At 44.4% G+C, this 18,170-nt stretch overlaps 2 protein-coding genes across 2 annotated transcripts in view; one reads left to right on the top strand and one right to left on the bottom strand.

The window, feature by feature from the left end:
* The window catches only part of LOC135809317 (E3 ubiquitin-protein ligase HUWE1-like), a 62,795-nt gene extending 51,335 nt beyond the window's left edge, over nucleotides 1-11,460 (bottom strand). Inside the window, exons 1-17 of the mRNA XM_065322651.1 lie at nucleotides 11,184-11,460; nucleotides 10,900-11,007; nucleotides 10,461-10,580; nucleotides 8,583-8,669; nucleotides 8,274-8,347; nucleotides 7,920-7,998; nucleotides 7,236-7,289; nucleotides 6,207-6,269; nucleotides 5,900-5,944; nucleotides 5,533-5,601; nucleotides 4,580-4,679; nucleotides 3,880-3,980; nucleotides 2,852-2,904; nucleotides 2,424-2,527; nucleotides 1,911-1,991; nucleotides 1,398-1,486; nucleotides 304-405 (exon numbers count right to left, since the gene is read on the bottom strand). Of these exons, the coding sequence (XP_065178723.1) occupies nucleotides 304-405; nucleotides 1,398-1,486; nucleotides 1,911-1,991; nucleotides 2,424-2,527; nucleotides 2,852-2,904; nucleotides 3,880-3,980; nucleotides 4,580-4,679; nucleotides 5,533-5,601; nucleotides 5,900-5,944; nucleotides 6,207-6,269; nucleotides 7,236-7,289; nucleotides 7,920-7,998; nucleotides 8,274-8,347; nucleotides 8,583-8,669; nucleotides 10,461-10,580; nucleotides 10,900-11,007; nucleotides 11,184-11,228 (1,374 nt within the window). The 5' untranslated portion in view covers nucleotides 11,229-11,460. The remainder of the gene's footprint in view (nucleotides 1-303; nucleotides 406-1,397; nucleotides 1,487-1,910; nucleotides 1,992-2,423; nucleotides 2,528-2,851; nucleotides 2,905-3,879; nucleotides 3,981-4,579; nucleotides 4,680-5,532; nucleotides 5,602-5,899; nucleotides 5,945-6,206; nucleotides 6,270-7,235; nucleotides 7,290-7,919; nucleotides 7,999-8,273; nucleotides 8,348-8,582; nucleotides 8,670-10,460; nucleotides 10,581-10,899; nucleotides 11,008-11,183) is intronic.
* Nucleotides 11,461-14,790: 3,330 nt separating this feature from the next.
* Nucleotides 14,791-18,170, top strand: part of LOC135809316 (integrator complex subunit 1-like) — a 54,482-nt gene continuing 51,102 nt past the window's right edge. The window contains exons 1-3 of the mRNA XM_065322650.1: nucleotides 14,791-15,032; nucleotides 16,397-16,429; nucleotides 16,862-16,918. Coding sequence (XP_065178722.1) covers nucleotides 14,987-15,032; nucleotides 16,397-16,429; nucleotides 16,862-16,918 — 136 coding nt within the window. The 5' untranslated portion in view covers nucleotides 14,791-14,986. The remainder of the gene's footprint in view (nucleotides 15,033-16,396; nucleotides 16,430-16,861; nucleotides 16,919-18,170) is intronic.

The following is an 18,170-nucleotide window of genomic DNA, read 5'->3' as shown; positions in this document are numbered from 1 at the left end:
ATGGTGGAGCTCGTTTGTTACAGGTAGTAAATATAGGCCTTGGTTCTCCTTTCTGCATTTGACAGGATTCCGCCAGTTGCGGTGAATTTCAATGGGCTGTGAATTTGTGCATGACATACTTCTAGTCATGACAGGATTCTGCTTGGGGCAGGGTGCGGCAAACACAGGTATTACTGAATGTGAAAGGCCATGACACTAGATACATGGATACAAGACGATCAAAATATACCCAGGACATTCATTGAGAACACGAAATGCATTCACAGAGACAGCACTCAACGCAGTTGACTCTAAACGATTTACCTTGAGACGTTCCAGTAGTGTCACCACACCGTCCTCACCATTCAAGGTGTTAAAGTCTGCACCGCTCATTAGATCCACAATTCGAATCGCACGGGTTACAAACTGAAGTTAGACACATGTGTTGAACAACAGTCAGTAAGGATAAGTGAGCTGCTCACTTACATAACAATCCACGAGCATCAAAGCCCAGACATTATGCTTAGGCCGCAATTGACAATGCAAAAGAAGCACCGTGTTGCCAGCCCTGCATGCAACGGTATGTCACAATGCCAGCCTGTAGGCACCAGTTACAAAGGCAAGTCACAACTAGATTACACACAGCAATAAGGTTGCTCACTTCAATATTCAGTCAACTGTTAAAATATTTTCCAAAAGCTTATCAACCGATACTAATCAGCGCATGCATGGGAGAGAAGTAACAATCATCCATATACAGGAATGGAACGGCATGCACCGGTAACGAGATTTAGGGCTGATGCCCACTAATGACTTGTTCTATATAAGGCAGTATGACTCTGAGGAAGAGAGAAACGACGCCGGCTTGACGACAACAGACACAGCTCTAGTTCAGCAGCCACATCGTTTGTCACTTCAAGAAAAGAGTTTCAGTGAGTTGATGTGCTTGTTGTTCCTGCGCACATAGTATTGGTGTTCAGCTACGGGTGTACAGAATCTCGAGTGTACAGAGGTCAAATGTACCCACTGATGATGAGACTGGGCTGAAAAACTTTTCAGAAAGTATTTTCACGGTCTAGAGAACAGATTCCTCGGAGACAAGAATGCAGTAACACTGAGAAAAAGGACACACTTCTGGCTCTTCAACATCATCTTGAAAGTTTTTCACTAGTATACTTTCAAGCCTTATCGTCAGGTGAAATAATAGTGAAAAACTTTCAACATGTTGAAGAGCCTGAAGTGTGTCCTTTTACTCAATGTTATTACGGTTTAGAGAGTAAGGAATTAGCAACTTCGTTGCTGAGTGTGATCAAATTTACGTCCCCTAACCCCCCCCCCCCCCCCCCCTGTTTAAAACTTGTTTTCTGTCCTGTCCAACTCACAGTCGTTCCCACCCTTCACTAAATGATGACGCTTACCGTGAGTGAATTCTCAGTTGTTGCTGGCCATTGGAGCACTTTAACCATACACTCTCCCATTCCACTCGCCACTAGCGCATCAGACCCACCTGAAGAATGGAAAAGTAGCACAACCAATACAAACATACATAGCTCTTGACAGTGATCCCGGAGCAAAACAAACAGGCTCAACACTATAATTAATAGTATGCCCTTACTTAGGACTGCAACAAGGAAAGATGTGAGTCAATACATTTACTATAGAGAATCCTAGTTAGGATACAGTTGACCAGGGGTGTGGCATACATGTAGCTAGTCCCCCTTTAGGGGGGTGCACGGCCGCATATGTGCAGGATGGCTGGTGCATTCATGGTTATTACATGCATGCTGAACCTACAACTTTGTAGGTTGAAATTTTTAGGGGGGGGGGGGGGTGCACATGCCCCCCCCCCCCCCCCCCGTGCCCCATGCGGGCTACATGCCTGTTAACACTGCAACAGCACTGAAAAAGGTCAAGCTGACTTCCAGACTTGCCTGCTTGCGTGCTTGCCATGTGATACAACGTTGAAAAAAGGGCCGTTGAGAGCTGGTGGGGAAATGGGCTCTGTCCTGGATCTGACATCACAATCAGAAAACACAAAGCAAAGAAAGGACTATATTACCTGTATCAAGGAAAATGTCAACAATACGAAGAAACATTGTAACAGCAAGCAGGCCGTCTGAAAAAACCAACTGTCGATCAAAATAGAACATTTCCAACTCCGATTGAGTTTGTTTTATTGAAGTGATCATTATACGAAACATGCTATTCGTACCCATGTGTGTACACGCACAGACACACACACACACACACACACACTGCAGACACACAGACACAGACACATGGCACAAAGAACTCTATCAAAGTCAAAGTTGCACTGGGAATGGCCGTGAGACAAACCCAGTGTGAAAACAATTCGTAGAGGGAGACTCAATGACTGCAATTTAACATTATTCTTTGAGACACGTGCCAATGGTACAGAATTTATTGCTGCAGCCATAACGTACCTGTCAGCTGATCGACACACTTGCGCAGCATTGATGGGAAAACACCATGGTAAGACTTTGCACCTGTTACATCGATGCAGTTGAATGTTGTCAAGTTCAACGTCCTACACCCCGGCATAAAGGGAAGCAAGGTGGAGAAACAAATGAACAAATTCAATACACATACACACACACACACGCACACACACACACACACACACGTACACACATGCTCATCGTTGAAGCGATGATAGCAAATAAACTTGTGCTAGGATTACACCATCAGCAGATTGCTAGGCTGAAGAATTGACCGCTACTAATTTTAGCCTGGTCTGCACCACACAGCTGATTGAAGCTGACACATACACACACACACATGCACACACGCACGCACACACACACACACACACACACACCACGATGAATCCAATAAAAAGCATGAGACTTACTGAGGTATTGCCATGAAGGCAGTGAAGCAGCGAAGCACACTGGCTTTGATATCCTGCCGCCGCAGAGGAAAGACGAGAAGATATACAAAGCACGCAAGTGCAGAAGAACAATAAACATCTTCAAAATATTCGCTGTCGGAAATTAGAAGATGGTGAGAGCACAGACAATGTGTGTTATAGGCTGTCGAAGTGTGACGTCACAGCTTCTTGACAACGCGTAGTTACTTGGCCAAGTGGTGACAAACAAAAGTCGCGTCACCTTACTACCTGCACTTGTCGTGTTTCCAGTGCCAGCAGCATGCAGTGAACACAGCTACAGCATCACTTTGACTGAGGAGTGCGCGAGCCAGATTATTTATTTCAAATAAACTGCTACTTGTCGCCGAGCTTGTAGTTTTCGCTTTTAGTGAAGGAGAAGCTGTGGCTGATTTTTTGCTTGGCCACTGCTGTGCCTGTACTGTTGTTTGGCTTCATATATAGTCGCTGGCCAAGAAACAATGATGGGTGCCTCTGTTATTTCTATTGCAGCGGTTGCTGATTTCTTTTAGTTCTGAGACCAGCCAACTCTGGGCTCGTTTCCTTGTTAGGTTAGAGTAGCTACTGTGCCGAGTGAGTCCAGCCATGAAGAAAACTGCACAGTTTACCGCAGCCTTGTCCCACTGCCTTATATTGTGTGGTTTAGAGGAAGTCGTCTTGCGCCACAGTGTGAGATGCACTTGCAAGTCTGTCCAGTATCGTACCGCAGTCCCAGGCCAAGGGGAGAAAGGGTCACTGCAGCTAAGAACAGCACATTCCGCACAATGGGGGGGGGGGGGGGGGGGGGTTTACAGCGGACTTTACTTCCTCTGTAAACTAAATTTTACCTCATTGTGAGTGCTAGTTGTACAGAAACACAACAATTACATTTCACAGAGAAAGAATATCTATGTCAAACCTGATCTTGCGTTGCCATGAAATGAAAACTAGATTTGGCAAGGTATTACAAAAATAAGACAAACAATTCAGGAGCCGTGTGACACACGCCTTACCGGCAAGTCAGTGTGCCCGTGTAGCTTGAGCAGTGCAACCAAGTCACTTGCAATGGTACCGTACACAAACGTCTGAGGCGCTTGGAATGCACCGCTGTACACTGGGCATGGCAAAAGAGAGAAAGTGAGAGGAAAAACAGCTCAAAAAACCACTATACAGGCACACGTGTCACTCGCCTGAAGCATCTCAGGCTTGGCTCACAAGATACACTGTACTCTTCTTCCAAGTATGATGACAGATGTCACTAAGACCCGGTGCACAACGATGAAGTACGTACAAGGTGCGTACAAACCTATAGGATAAAATCATTAAATGGGTGTTTTTTTTAATCTGCAAAGCACGAAACTACTCTTGAAGTATCCATGTCATTCAGAAAATGTACACAGATGACACCACAATGACATTGTCTACACGGTCAATTGTTGTTAGCTCTATGGTACACTTTGCTGGCCAGTGTAGCTCAATTAGCAAGAAGCTTCTGAGACCAGGAAATTACTCCCTTCGTTAAAAGAATTTCGGGTTCACCCAGGTCTTGTCGTACATGGATGCGTGTTTTGTGTTAATAGGATTGCATTGTAGTAAGCTACACGTCAGCTGCATTTACTCAGCCTATGTACAATACCAAAACATGTTGACACAGAGAAGAAACACAGCTGCTTAAAAGCAGCCACATTAAATTCATAACTCATGGCAGCTTACACAGGGTTGATATTGCCTGCAGACGAACACAGATGAACTTCGTGCGCCACACGTAGTCACGGAACTTCTTGGCCATGCGCAGCAAACTCAGCAAGCGGAACTGAAACAACACAAGAGCAACACCTGGGGTTACAACTAAAACAGTGAACAAGCTAGCCAGCCAGTACAAGTACTCGAATTTCAGAAATTTTAGGTGCTCAATATTTTCGGTATGAGGGCAAAAGGCCAGGTTAGGTGAACAGAAATTGTAGGTACAGAGAAGCAGTTCCCTATTGTATTAGGCGTGATAGTGTTTGTTCGGTGTATTGAAATTTTAGGTAAGAAACAGACACACCGAAAGTACAGAAAATAAAAGTACCCCAAAAATTTGTGAAATGACAGTAGCATGGTATTCAACTCCTTCAGTCTACTGTTTGACCAAATACAAATTCGGAAAATGCTCTTTTTACCGTTGCATTGAATGGTTATTCTGCCATAAATTGCATTTCAAAATAAAATATTCAATCAAACACAAAAAATACCAGTTAGAAATGACTATTGTTCAGCCCAATGTTTCCCATGTGTGGAACATTCATGAAGTAGGTTTGCTCGGTCCAGAAAGGACAAGTGAAAATGCTCAGCAAAGCCATTCCGGCTGTTCGTCACAAACTGCACATAATTCCAGGCTTAGAGTAAACAAATTCAGGGTACCGTACTTTCCGGAGTATAGTGCGCACCTTTGTATAACGCGCACCCCCAATCTTCATTGGGGATGCACACTTCAATCTTCATTGAAGTACATGCATTTCATATTCGGAGCATAGTGCGCACCTGCGATTTAGGGCCTAAAATAGCACATCTAAAGTGCGCAATATACTCCGGAAAATACGGTATACCCATCGGCGGAAACGAGAGAAAACAGCAGATGTACTTAAATTCGTAAAGACCCGGTGAGTACAGGTAAGTATACGCACCTGCCGTTCAACCGGTGTGTGGAACACATTAACAAGAATGCGCAGCATCTCATCTGGACTTTCCTGGTACTGCAGGGCACAGCAACGCAAAGCAAAGGAGCATGTAATTCGACTAAATAGAGGACAGTGTGCACTGTTAGCAGTGAGGCAATTCAAAACTCAAACTTCATGGTAAAGATAACATGCATCCACAGCACTGGGACAAGTGAAAATTCCGCTACAGATAAGAGGCACAGTGTTGCTGGGTAAATGAGCGCGTTCCCTCAAGCAAAGGAAAGCTTCCCCTGACAATCACGGATGAGAAGTACAACCAGGATAGCACTGGCTACAGCAATCGTGCAGGCTCAGCCACAGCGCAACTACTCACCTGGTGGACATCCTCCAGGCTGATGACAGTCTTGTTCATGTCATTCTATCAACACACACACACACGTTTAAAAAATAGTCCCAGTATGAGAAGATATACGCACACGCACGCATGCATAAACACACACCACTGACAACACAGCAACACCATAACAAGAATTGCTGGACATCGCAAAAGACTTCCCCTGGATTTCCATAAGGTGATGATGGGTTGAATCAACAGACTTGCAAAACCGAAAACACTTCAAACAGTGTAGTCATGTAGTGCAATCCAGTCATAAAGTGAAGCTTATAAAACACCGACTCACCACATCACTCCCTTCACTGGAATGATACTCAAAGTGGATTGTGGAGCATACTGCTGGTGTGTCCTGTAAGTACACACACACACACACACACACACACACACACACACACACACACACACACACACACACACACACACACACACACACACACACACACACACACACACACACACACACACACACACACACACACCATGAACGCCCGTCACAGGGGAAGCACGCATATCTGCAAATGCAGAGGTCACGATGTCCGACACAGGAGACCTGATCCAATCATCAGGCACTGCCACTGGTCCTTCCACAGACATTGTTGCCCTTACACAGATGTTGGCCACCCAGTTGAGGTCCTTGGAAGACAAGGAACACTAAATAACGGCGATGTTCCAGCAAACATTTCAAACGCTGGCGCAACAAACCCAACGCAGAACTACCACCCCATCATCTGCTTTCACAACAAGCAGCAATATTCGGTCCACCAGCCAGCCCAATGCGGTGCGGCGGTTCTTGTACCAGTGAGGCAAGCAACAATCACAGCAGAAACAGGCTGGCACCAAAAGATCTCTGCATCCGTATGAATAAATCCATAATAAAAGAATGCATAAGGCCATGGTAAAAATTATCTTTGATTCTCAAGTACGCGCGCACCGACGATTTTTTATTATTTCTATGCATGTATATGCGCACATGAAAGCGGTCAATGCGAAAAGGCATGAAGCAGGGAGTAGTAAAATACCGGTAATTTTCTCCTCCCTGGCCTGAATAATATAAAATAATTATATGAACCTGTGACGTACAGATGTGTGACCCTATCTTTGGAAATAAAAAAATTGTGGGAAATAATAAAAAAATCGCTCGCTCGCACCGATTTTCACAGGCTCATGACCTGAGAATCAACTTTATTTTTACCATGGCCTAAACAAGGAAATTCACCAGTTGGGCTACGAATATATCCCAACACATGTGAAAGAATCAAAGGAAACATGCCCATGATGACGTTGTCATCCTCATTACAGAGAGAATAGCCCTCACCTCGGACGCACAGCAAGCTACCAGCGATACATCAGGCCAGCAATGAATCCACCCCTACACATATACACACACAGGTTCAACACAAGCAGTTGTTAAGAAAACCGCAAGAGTACAAAGATATTCATGAGGTTGAGATAATGAACATTAAGAATGCACCGAGAAGATACGGTTACAGGAAGTTTTCTTCAGTCCATTGAAAAAGGACCAGTATGATATATTATTGTATGTACATTGATTGTAGCTAAATTCAACCAGAACACACAAACCTAGTCTAAACTTGTTTTCTTATGATCCACATTTTGAAGGAAGATCATCATTGGAAGAGCATTCCACGTTGGATTACCAAAACATTTTTTGTCAAGTTCAACCTTGACCTATCCAGGGTCAAGAGCAACAGGATCAACCTTTTTCCCCGAATTGACTGTACAAGAGCCAAATACTGTAATTTCACAAATTTTCAGTGTACTTTTATTTTCGGTACTTTCGGTGCATCTGTTTCATACCTAAAATTTCAATACACTGAACATATACTAACACGCATAATCCAATAGGGAACTGCTTCTCTGTACCGGAAATTTCTGTTCACCTAACCTGGCCTTTTGCCCTCATACCGAAAATATTGAGCACCGAAAATTTCTGAAATTAGAGTACCGCAAGAAGGCAACAAGACAAAAAAAAACTAACCTCCGCGTAAGTTGCAAGCCTTTCATAGATTTCATTTTTTGTCTCCTTTGGCAAGCCTGACAAGTATGTGGAGCGCTTACTACAGACAAGAGAAAACAGCAGAAAGCAGGATGACACAATCTAGCTAACATACAAGACGGGAAAATTAGCTTTAGCATGGAATCCAAGTAGCATTGATATCATCAGTACACTGCAGCTCAGGAGCATTGCCCAGAAGTCAGAAGAGATGCTCAGGTTGAAATGACGGGCATCTGCACAGCTACTATCATAAGCAGATTGATATGGGTAAGACATGTACGACTGGCATCTGCACAGCTACTATCATAAGCAGATTGATATGGGTAAGACATGTACCTGAAGATGTAAAGGAGATGAATGACGGCAAGGACAATCTCAACGTCTGTTGAGGCTAGCAGCTTGGTCAAATGCTGCACAAGATCACAAGCAAGACGACAGAGAAACGGCAGAGACCATCATAAATGACTATTCGTCTCACCAACCCAGCATCACCGTTAGCAGATACAATATCACCCGAGGCACACTGAACGCCAAACCATACTTTCCAAGCCTGCACATAGGAGTTTACTACAACAGGCATGCAGCACAAACCAAGGAGGATTGCAAGTCTCCAAGAATTGTTACCAACAAAAAACAAACACTCACCTCAATGGAGTTGTAAAGATGCCGGGCGTATGAATGCTCAATGAGAATGGCTGTGAAGTTCAGGATAGCAATCACTCGTTCTTTCACCTGTGTCGACAACACACACACACACACACACACGCATATATGATTTCAGGTCATCTGTTTCTAGCAGAAGCAGACTGGCAGAGCATGAGTTCACGCACCCTTTTCCCGCAAATGAACCGAAAAGACAAAGACTTAGTCGTCTCTCCCAATATCTTTCCAACCCACAAATCAATTTTACTGCGCTTGAAAGTACATGGTACTTGCTAAACAACTTGGGCACCAGAATGTTGTCGCTAAACTCGATTTGTCGTTATATCCAGGGTCGTTATGTCCGATCTCCACTGTAATAGCAACCACATTCCACTCCTAGTAAGCAATACAAGTATCTAACAACAGCTAATAAAGGGAAGGAACAATCGGCTCCATCATGAACACATACACCAGCCAATCGAGTTGCACGGGGAGCAATACACTCAGATCATTGACATGTATGTCATGGACTCAGAAAATATTCAGCTTCTGACCAGCATCAGCATCAGCACCACAAAGTACTCCAATTCTGACCAAGATCCGGCCAGAATGACTATATTCACACAACTTTAATCCAGAAGAACACTCCTTCAGACTTCGAACATACTTTCACAAGGCCAGTGTCCCCCGATAAGTTTGGAACATAGCAGCGACATATTCACACATACCCACCCAGCCGTCTCTATTCGCATCTTACTTTGTTTCCTTCTAACACAATCACCAGAACACTCACAAAGCTATCACTAGTACTTGTCACCAACATAATATGCTAGCTTCGTACCCTGCTACGCTGGGCTACATTGCACCATACTGGTATTGCTACTTGTGTGAATTGTTGCCACCTGACGTGTAGTGAAGAATCATCAATTCATTCACTCACACTAATGAATCGTATCGAATCACTTTTTTTATAGCTGAATCAAACGTTTCTAGCAAAGAGTGTTCCTTCTCTCACCACCATCCATGCGCAAACAGATGATGGTGGTGAGAGTAGGTGCACTCTTTGCCAGAATGTTGCAGCTTAGAGAGTGCTGTGTGGGCAGGTGTGCATTTACTGCCATTGTGCCAGGTGTGTGTTTAACCACCATTTCTCTACTATACATGTATATCATGCTGCATTGGAGTATTCACATCATTTTACAGCAGTAAAGTTGCAAAGAAACATGCTTGTGGGGAAGAGCTTTTCTTTCCTGAGCTGTAGTCTGAAGAGCAAGGCGTCTACAGCAGCTTGGGGTGGGAAGTGGGGAGACTTCACAAGGACAATCAGTACTGGGTGCACATGCTGGACGCCCACTCAATGAGATGCACAGCTGGACGCCCACTCAATGAGATGCACATGCTAGACGCCCACTCAATGAGATGCAAGGCAGGACACCCACCCAATGAGATACACAGTCCTACAGCTGAGGCCCAATGTAATGGAACATATCCGAAGTGCAAGGTAAGGCTGCACAGTGCACAGTGTTTGTAGACGCTGTGTCCAAGTCAACATTGTATGTTTTAGGATGGAGTTAGAAAGATTGTCTTGCCTATCAGGACCCAATTTTCAGATCGTCCTTGGATCGTCTTTTACGAGAGTTTGTCTCTTCCAAGTTGACTTAGTTCATCATAACTGGATCAGGATGGATATGAACGATGCTGCTTGTACTAAGGACCTGAGAAATAGCTAATCTTACCCGCGGGTTGATCTTAGCTTGGGTTCGTCATATCCGAGTGTTACTGTAGATCAAGGTTCTTTTTCAAACCACCACCACCACCAGCCCAACCCCCCCCCCCCCCCCCACACACACACACATATTTTCACGAGTATTATTTTCTTACCGCTGCATCCTCCAGTGGTCGACACAGGGGTATAAGATCACTATCTGGGCCACTCTCACATGCTTTAGCAAGGATGTGATCAAATCGATCCAAGACCTCAGTCCAGTGGAAGAGCTCACTCTGCAGCAAACATACATATTTTTCAAAGACTGTAATTGGAAAGTGAAGCCAAGTCACACTCAATAACGAAATCCTAGACAACACACACAATAATACCCTGCTGCAAATTGCAAAAGACAATGAGTATTATACGAACTGGAGAGTTGCCCAAGAATTTAGTCGATTTGAAAACTTTGGAGCAAATACTAGCAGAACATACTGCGATGACCATCTGCACCAAAAAATTTAAAGTGAGGATTTTTAGAGTAGGGGAAAAATTACACGCTAAAAACAGTATATTCATTTTATACTATAATTTTGTATGCTATCTAGAACTAACCTTTCCAAATGGCCATGACGATAAGTCCACATAAGTGCGCAGTACCGTCACAACTTTTTCCTCTTCACAGGACAGCAAGTTTTTGATGAACGGCCTGCATCCCGGCGGCTAGCATTCAAGAGCGCAAAGGAACGATATGGAAATTATTAGCCCAAAACAAATCTGGGACACCAAAAAAAAACTGCGGATACACCACATGTGCCAAAGTAACCAAACAATAGGCAGGAGAAAGTATAATCCAATACAACCAGACAAGCCATGAAAAGTCAAGCATCGAGACTTACCACATCTGAGCATGCCTTTTCTAGCTTCCTTACATCAATCTTCATTCTCAGTCAAAGCTGAAAATCGTCAGCTTCCCAATCTCATGGCGTAAAAGTGGAACACAGAGTATGGGAAAACTATGTGGGAAGACTCAGGTGGCAAATGCCTGAACAAACTTGAGCAGCGAAAGCTCTCTCAAACTCTTGTCCTTTACGTCGCCTTCCAAAACGTCTCAATCTTCTTTCTACTGAAATCATTCCACAACTCGACTATCGTCTTCTTGAGATCTCGTATGTCTATGTGTACGAGAAAGCCATGATGTGATTTGCGTTGGAGTCATCGAAACCAAGCACTCGGATCAAAACGTCATCGCTGAAGCAATCCTGATTTTAATATGACGTCGACATACAGATTTTTGTTGGTGAGGTCAATAAGTGACTGCGTGTACGTAATACGTATACCATGGTCACGGCTGTTATGCATGCATAATCCAGCGACATTATGTACGGTACGACATTTTCCCGTCGCCCCAGTGATCCATGATGCTGTCGTATGCGACCTTGCTGCCTTTTTCAAATCTCTGGAAATATTCGGCAAGGTTTCGCCTATGTTTCTGCCGATTCCAGCCGTTTTCTACGCTGGATTCGCGAAGTCTAAGCGAATTCACCTTCCTGCCTTCAAGCTGCGCAAGCAGATATTTTGATCGTCAAAATGCGCAATGGGAAAGTGAAGTTACGATCTTTTTCGTTTCGTTCTTCCTCGTCGTGCCGGCCATTGGCGTTTATCAGAATTGGCTCACATTCGAGGCTTCCTCCTAAGGGGTGCAGAATTTTTGGCAGCCTTCACGCCAATTTTCATTGAAAGGTTTGTCCTTTTCCTACGTCGTAGTTATATTTTCATTGCCGCCCAGATTATCGTTTTCGTGCCCAAGTCGATTTGCGTGGCGTACTTGGACGTCAATTGCAAGTGTTTGCTGATATATGCAGGACGAGTGGAGGTGTGTTCTCCTGCCTCAATGTCTAACGAAGACCCCGGTTTCGTCCGCCATAGGAGGGATCCGTGCATGCTTCGTTCTGGATGTCAGCAAGTACGAATCAGACAAGCATCCAATGAACATTTTTTTGAAATTCATGCTTTCGAAATGTATGTAGAAACAGGACATTGTGTAGAGATTTTAAATGTCAGAGATGCAAGATTCCCCATCTGTCTGAGGCCTTACGTGTACACACATAGGCATGGGTTTTTGTATTACTAGTGGTACTGCAGATTTAGGCCACGCACAATGTAGTCTTTCGACGATCCTGCTGAAAAGCACACACTTGCATGCGTAAAGACCATACTGAAATACTTCAAGTAATTGAACAACAACAAACGACAACCATGATGCAGCTTATATATCTTGCACTACATCAGCACTAAGCACAGCATGGCACTCAGGACAGGACCGCAGCCGCTGGTGATGGCCGTACCCGGTTTTACCACTCTCGGCGTTCATGATAATTACATGTAACATGTTCAATATGCAAATGATTATGTAGAACACTAATAGGCTATCCTCGCACACTCCTCACTAGAGTCCCTCCTAAACTGCTTTCTTCTTTAGTGAGGACTACTGTACAAGCTGCATTATGCAGAGTATCTGTTGCTACCGGAGTGTGTAGGCGGAACAACCAGGTTATTATTCTGATGCGAATAAGGTTACACAGCATCACGCATCTTCATGACCGTGCCATTCCTATGGAGCTGACTCAAGGCTTGATGGCAATGCAGTTCATCTGCTGAATTGACAGATGTCCATGAATTCATTTAAAAATAACAAGTCGATCAAGTGAGAATTCAAGTCGGCAGAATAGCGCAAGTTCCCACGTAGGGAGCAACACACAATTCCCCAAGTATTGCCGAAGTCGCATCAACCTCTTCTTCACATTAATTACAATACGGCGAATTAAATCAAAGCTGTAAGAAGCTAAATAATTCTGTGACTTGAAACAAGCATTGATAGAAGAATAACACCTATAGCAGGTCCATGTGCTTTAAAAGTTGGAGCGCAAATAGAGGATATCTTCCAGTCTCCAACTGGAAGCGTTGCGGGCAACCAACTCCGCCATGCTATGACACTTGATGATGTATTGTGGTACTTTGCTTATCACTGCAAGCCCACTGGTTGACTTGATCATCATCCATTGCTTCTTTCATGACGAAGATCAGCAGTGCAACTGTGGCAATAAATATCACCGCCTCCAATGCCGCACTTATTGGAGGAGCACATTCTACTGGAAATGAAACACTTCAAAGTTCAGTTAGTGCTGATCTGGAATAGTATGGAGAGTAGGGTGGTGAAGGGTTACACGCAAATTCAACATCCTTGCCGATGAGCACTGTGGAGCATGTGCAATGCAGAACTACTGTCCAATAGTATACAGAATCTGATTTCCAGCAATCCTAAAATCCTCACATTGATCCCAAGGTGAAGAGCACACGCATGAAGAGACGTACATGTAGCTGCTATGTCATCAACTTTGCGTTGAGAGAGTAGCAGACGATCGAATTCTATCCTTCTCCTTCTCCAAGATGAATTGCAATCAGTCTAACGATTTATTTGTGCTCTTTTCTTATGCACGGAAATCTGGCTGTAAGCTGTCCTCAGGGGAGAACATGTTTTAGGATAAGAGCAGTGGGGTTCCATCTGTTCACGTCATGATGGTAGTGAGTCAAGCAAACGTGCCCACTTCTTGTTCCGAAGTTTCAAACACAACTAATTGCATGATGCACCGGCTACATTACTAGAATTTATTACACTGCATCGTCTTGAAAACAATTCCTGTATTGACTGTATTGACTCCAGGACATACTAACTTCAGTACTTTGCCGAAGGGAGGCTTCCAGGTCTTGGTAGACTTATTCTCCTCCAGCATGGCCTCATAAGACCTCTCCAAGGCACGAATCCATCGCCCCCAAAACTTTCTTCGATAAATTTGAAAAATGTGCAGAAAGACTGCACGCGTCGGCACGCTGTGCGTACGCGAGCTGTTGCGATGCGGGTTGCTACGGTACGCCGCCATATTGATAAATGTCGCACTCGGAACAGCCGTGTGGTATACGGTGTGCGGGTTAAGCGGGATTCACAGAAGCTTTTTTGCGATGCGACACGCGATGCGACGCGATCTGCGATGGATGCGTGCGATGCGAACTCGCGAAATACCATTCACAGAAGAAGTCAGCGATGCGACAAAGTTTTGCTGATTTGAGTACGTCACCATGATATTCGCGCGGTTTGACACAACTTGTAAAAATTTCAAGGCAACTCTTGCACCTTTGTACAACTTTGCTGTAGAAAAGGTCAAAATCGTACACCAAATCGCTTGTCGCATCGCATCGCATCGCAAAAGTTGAGCCAAGCTCAACTAACTTCTGCGATGGCCTGCGATGGCCCTGTTGCGGCAGTTGCGTGGGGTCCGCGATGGTTGCGATTTGGGGATTTCCCGGTTTCGCGGCTGTCGCATCGCGTGTCGCATCGCAAAAAAGCTTCTGTGAATCCCGCTTTATGCATAATGCCCAAGGTCACAGTGTCAGTGATGTGAATGCATGTGCCATGTATGGGGCCACGATACAAATCTATTTCGAATCATTGAATTCCTGGCATGGATATGCTCCCTTGTTTTTTATTCCTCTTGATCTTGTGTGTTTGTTGAGCAAGAACATTCACTCATGTGAGGTACAAACCCTAGGCCCTGTTGTCAAGTTGGTTGCATTGCGTCCATGAAAGTCTGCAAGTAATTCATATGTCTGAAGGGAACTTTTCACTCATGGACTGAGCGTGAACATGAATCGACCAAACAATGCCCGACGACGGCAATTTCCAGCGCGAGGTATGCTATATGAATTTATTGCACTGTGTCAACTGTTGCACTATCCTTCTCCAGAGTGAATCAAGGACAATTTGCACTGTTGCACAAATAGTTATGTTGCCCCCATCAGACCATGTGGGGAAAAATTGCGAAGAGTAGTGTTTCTTCTTCTCTGGACTCGGCGTGGGGCAGAGAAATCATTCAAATTAGTCTGGACTAGGGAGCAAGAACAACACAACCTGCAGCTCCAAAATCGAATCAGACCCAACTTTCTTTGTCGGAGAGCTTGAACTGAAAAGTGCATTGGCAAGATAATAATTGTAGTTGTCAAGTAGTCGTTCTAAATTGACGAATGAACGACAACTCCCTCAAACCAATGAATTGCAATGAATGAATCCACAATTTTTTTCTCCCGAATATTGTAGTTCGGAACAATGTGGTTACCAAGTGTGACGCCACATCCCTTGGCGAAACCATAAATACCGGTTTCAGTTTTCAGCTTGCTGTCGCCTTGTGGTAAAATCTCATCTTTATATCGTGGAAGCAGTATCCATTATTATTAATATAAGCAGTATCCGTGGAAAGCGGAACGAAAGACCTTTTCAACTGCGGGTTGTTTATATTAAATGATCCGTCGCTGTGTGACAGAGTTACTCTTGTCTGACATGTGAAAGCAAGAAAAGACTCCCTGATGTGTACAGACTGCTGTATAACAGCGCACTCAAGCACTACAGTCCATTTCAAAACTATAGATGCGTACCTAGGCAAAAACCGTTATGCCAGCATCTATACCACATAAAATCTGTGATCACTTTGTGCATAATTTTTTCCAAATTGGGCGTCTGTTATCCAATCGTTTAGATACTATAGGAGAGTAATAGTGGAGCGGACCTGAGCAATATTCCGAAAACTATTCTCAAAACGTTCCAGCCAAATTTGAAATATTTCAAAAACACTGCTCGTCTATAGTTTTGAAATGGACTGTACAAGTGCTGTAAAACAGCTAATTAATTATTTAGCGCAGGTGATGTTTTAGCGATTTTAGTGAAAGGAGTGTTTCGCTCAAGTTTTCCTGCGCCATTCGAAAGTTTGCGTGTACAATACAGTACTAGTCGTCTTCTTTTTTTACTCTGAAACTTAGATCGCTAAAGTGTTTCATCGCAAATCGGTCCTGATCCAGAAAACGCTAAAATTCGCCATTCTACAGTTGGCCCCTGCTTTCGGGTCTTAGGATAGTTTGACATTATAGCTTGTGCCAACTCTCGCGAAAAAGAACATTGTGTTGGGCCTGATATCCGTGTAACTCAACCAGAAATGCTCAGCTGCAGTCATTTGTGATTAAATGATGATTCTGTGCTTGCTGTTTCTGCTTCTATTGGTCTTAGCTGGACTTCCGCCTACAGAAATCTTCGCACTAGGTATGTGGAGAGCAGTGGGGAATGATGTAGACTATGGCTGACACTTGACATGTCATTTTTCTCATCAGGTTCAGGGTTGCTGGAGATTATTTTTCTCTGATTTCATACAGAATAGTCAAGTCATGTTATGTTCTAGGTGCATGGGGCTCCGACAAATGTTTTCATGTATGTATTAAGCTTGTCGTTTCGAAATGTGGGGAATAATTTTACAAAGCTAAAATTGTGACCCACTCCTACAGCATGTGTCACCATACCTGTTAGTAGCACAATCAATTCATACTGCTGCTACTTGTACACGTGCTCATGTATTTGGAATGGTCTGTGTTTACGAGGCATTGCAGTGTTGCTCATGCGTTTTGGTGTCTTGTTTTTGGTAGCCACCTGATTAAAGCGATTCCTTCCTTTTCTTGCTGTGTTGTATCTGACTGTTAGGTTCTAAATCAGAGGAGAGCAGTGTTGCTCCACCACCCCCATCAGCTGCAATCCAGCGTAAGTTTTCACCAGCCAGTGTGGTCTCTCGTACTCTTCTCTCCGTGCATAGTGCTGAATGTTGGTGATGGGGGTGGGGGTGAATGAGACAGGTTATCCCCGGGGTGAATCTTTTGGTGATGCTGTAGTTGTGGCTGATACGCCGCTGTCAACAAGATAACCTACATTGATTGGAGTACAAGTACAGTGAAACCTCGTTAAAGGGGAAGTTAAGGCAAAAATTAAATTTCACCAGTTGTAGTCTTCGGGGTGCTGAGTCGGTCCGAGAAAGCTGAGACGCTCCCTTCCTACTTGAATCCCAATCGAACTCGCGCACTTCCACCGAAACTGGGTGACTGCGCCCTACTAGATGGGGGTTTGTATGCAAAATGTCACTAAAAGCGCCATGTCGTTCTTATATAAGCACGGATGACCGCGATTGGCCCATATGTTGTAGTCTTTTGGACGCTGAGTCGACTGGTTTTGGTCCGAAAAGGCTGCGATGCAGCGTTCCTCCTTTATTCCCAATCGAACATGGTTGAAGAAGCGGTCACGTGCTCCTGGGTGCCCAAATCACCTGGCTACCACGCCAGCAGGCGACAACTTTCACACCAAGGTTCAACTCGAGTTCAACTCGAGTGACAGGACTGCACCCAAAAAAGGTCAAACAGGCTAGTAAGTTGTACCCTGCAGGCACGGTGACCAGGTGACTGGCGTACGCAGGAGCACGTGACCGCTTCTTCAACCATGTTCGATTGGGAATAAAGGAGGAACGCTGCATCGCAGCCTTTTCGGACCAAAACCAGTCGACTCAGCGTCCAAAAGACTACAACATATGGGCCAATCGCGGTCATTCGTGCTTTTATAAGAACGAAATGGCGCTTTTAGTGATATTTTGCATACAAATCCCTATCTAGTAGGGCGCAGTCACCCCGTTTCGGTGGAAGTGCGCGAGTTCGATTGGGATTCAAGTAGGAAGGGAGCGTCTCAGCTTTCTCGGACCAAGACCATTCGACTCAGCACCCCGAAGACTACAACTGGTGAAATTTTGATTTTTGCCTTAACTTCCCCTTTAAGAAGAACACTGATAAGACAAACTTTCGCTTAAGAAGAACTAGAATTCCAAGCGCTATTGGATTCATCACTGTGCATTCACTGGGTAAGACATATCGATAAGAAGAACTCCCGTTATTGCGAACAAATACCGCCGGTCCCTTGGTGTTCGTCCTAAAGAGGTTCGACTGTACATGTATGAATGGGCGATTGACTGCAT

The sequence above is a fragment of the Sycon ciliatum genome, chromosome 2 (assembly GCF_964019385.1).
Source record: "Sycon ciliatum chromosome 2, ocSycCili1.1, whole genome shotgun sequence".
In the NCBI taxonomy this organism is placed as follows: Eukaryota; Metazoa; Porifera; class Calcarea; order Leucosolenida; family Sycettidae; genus Sycon; species Sycon ciliatum.
Note: the sequence above shows the minus strand (reverse complement) of the source record. Positions and strands in the feature narration are given on the sequence as shown.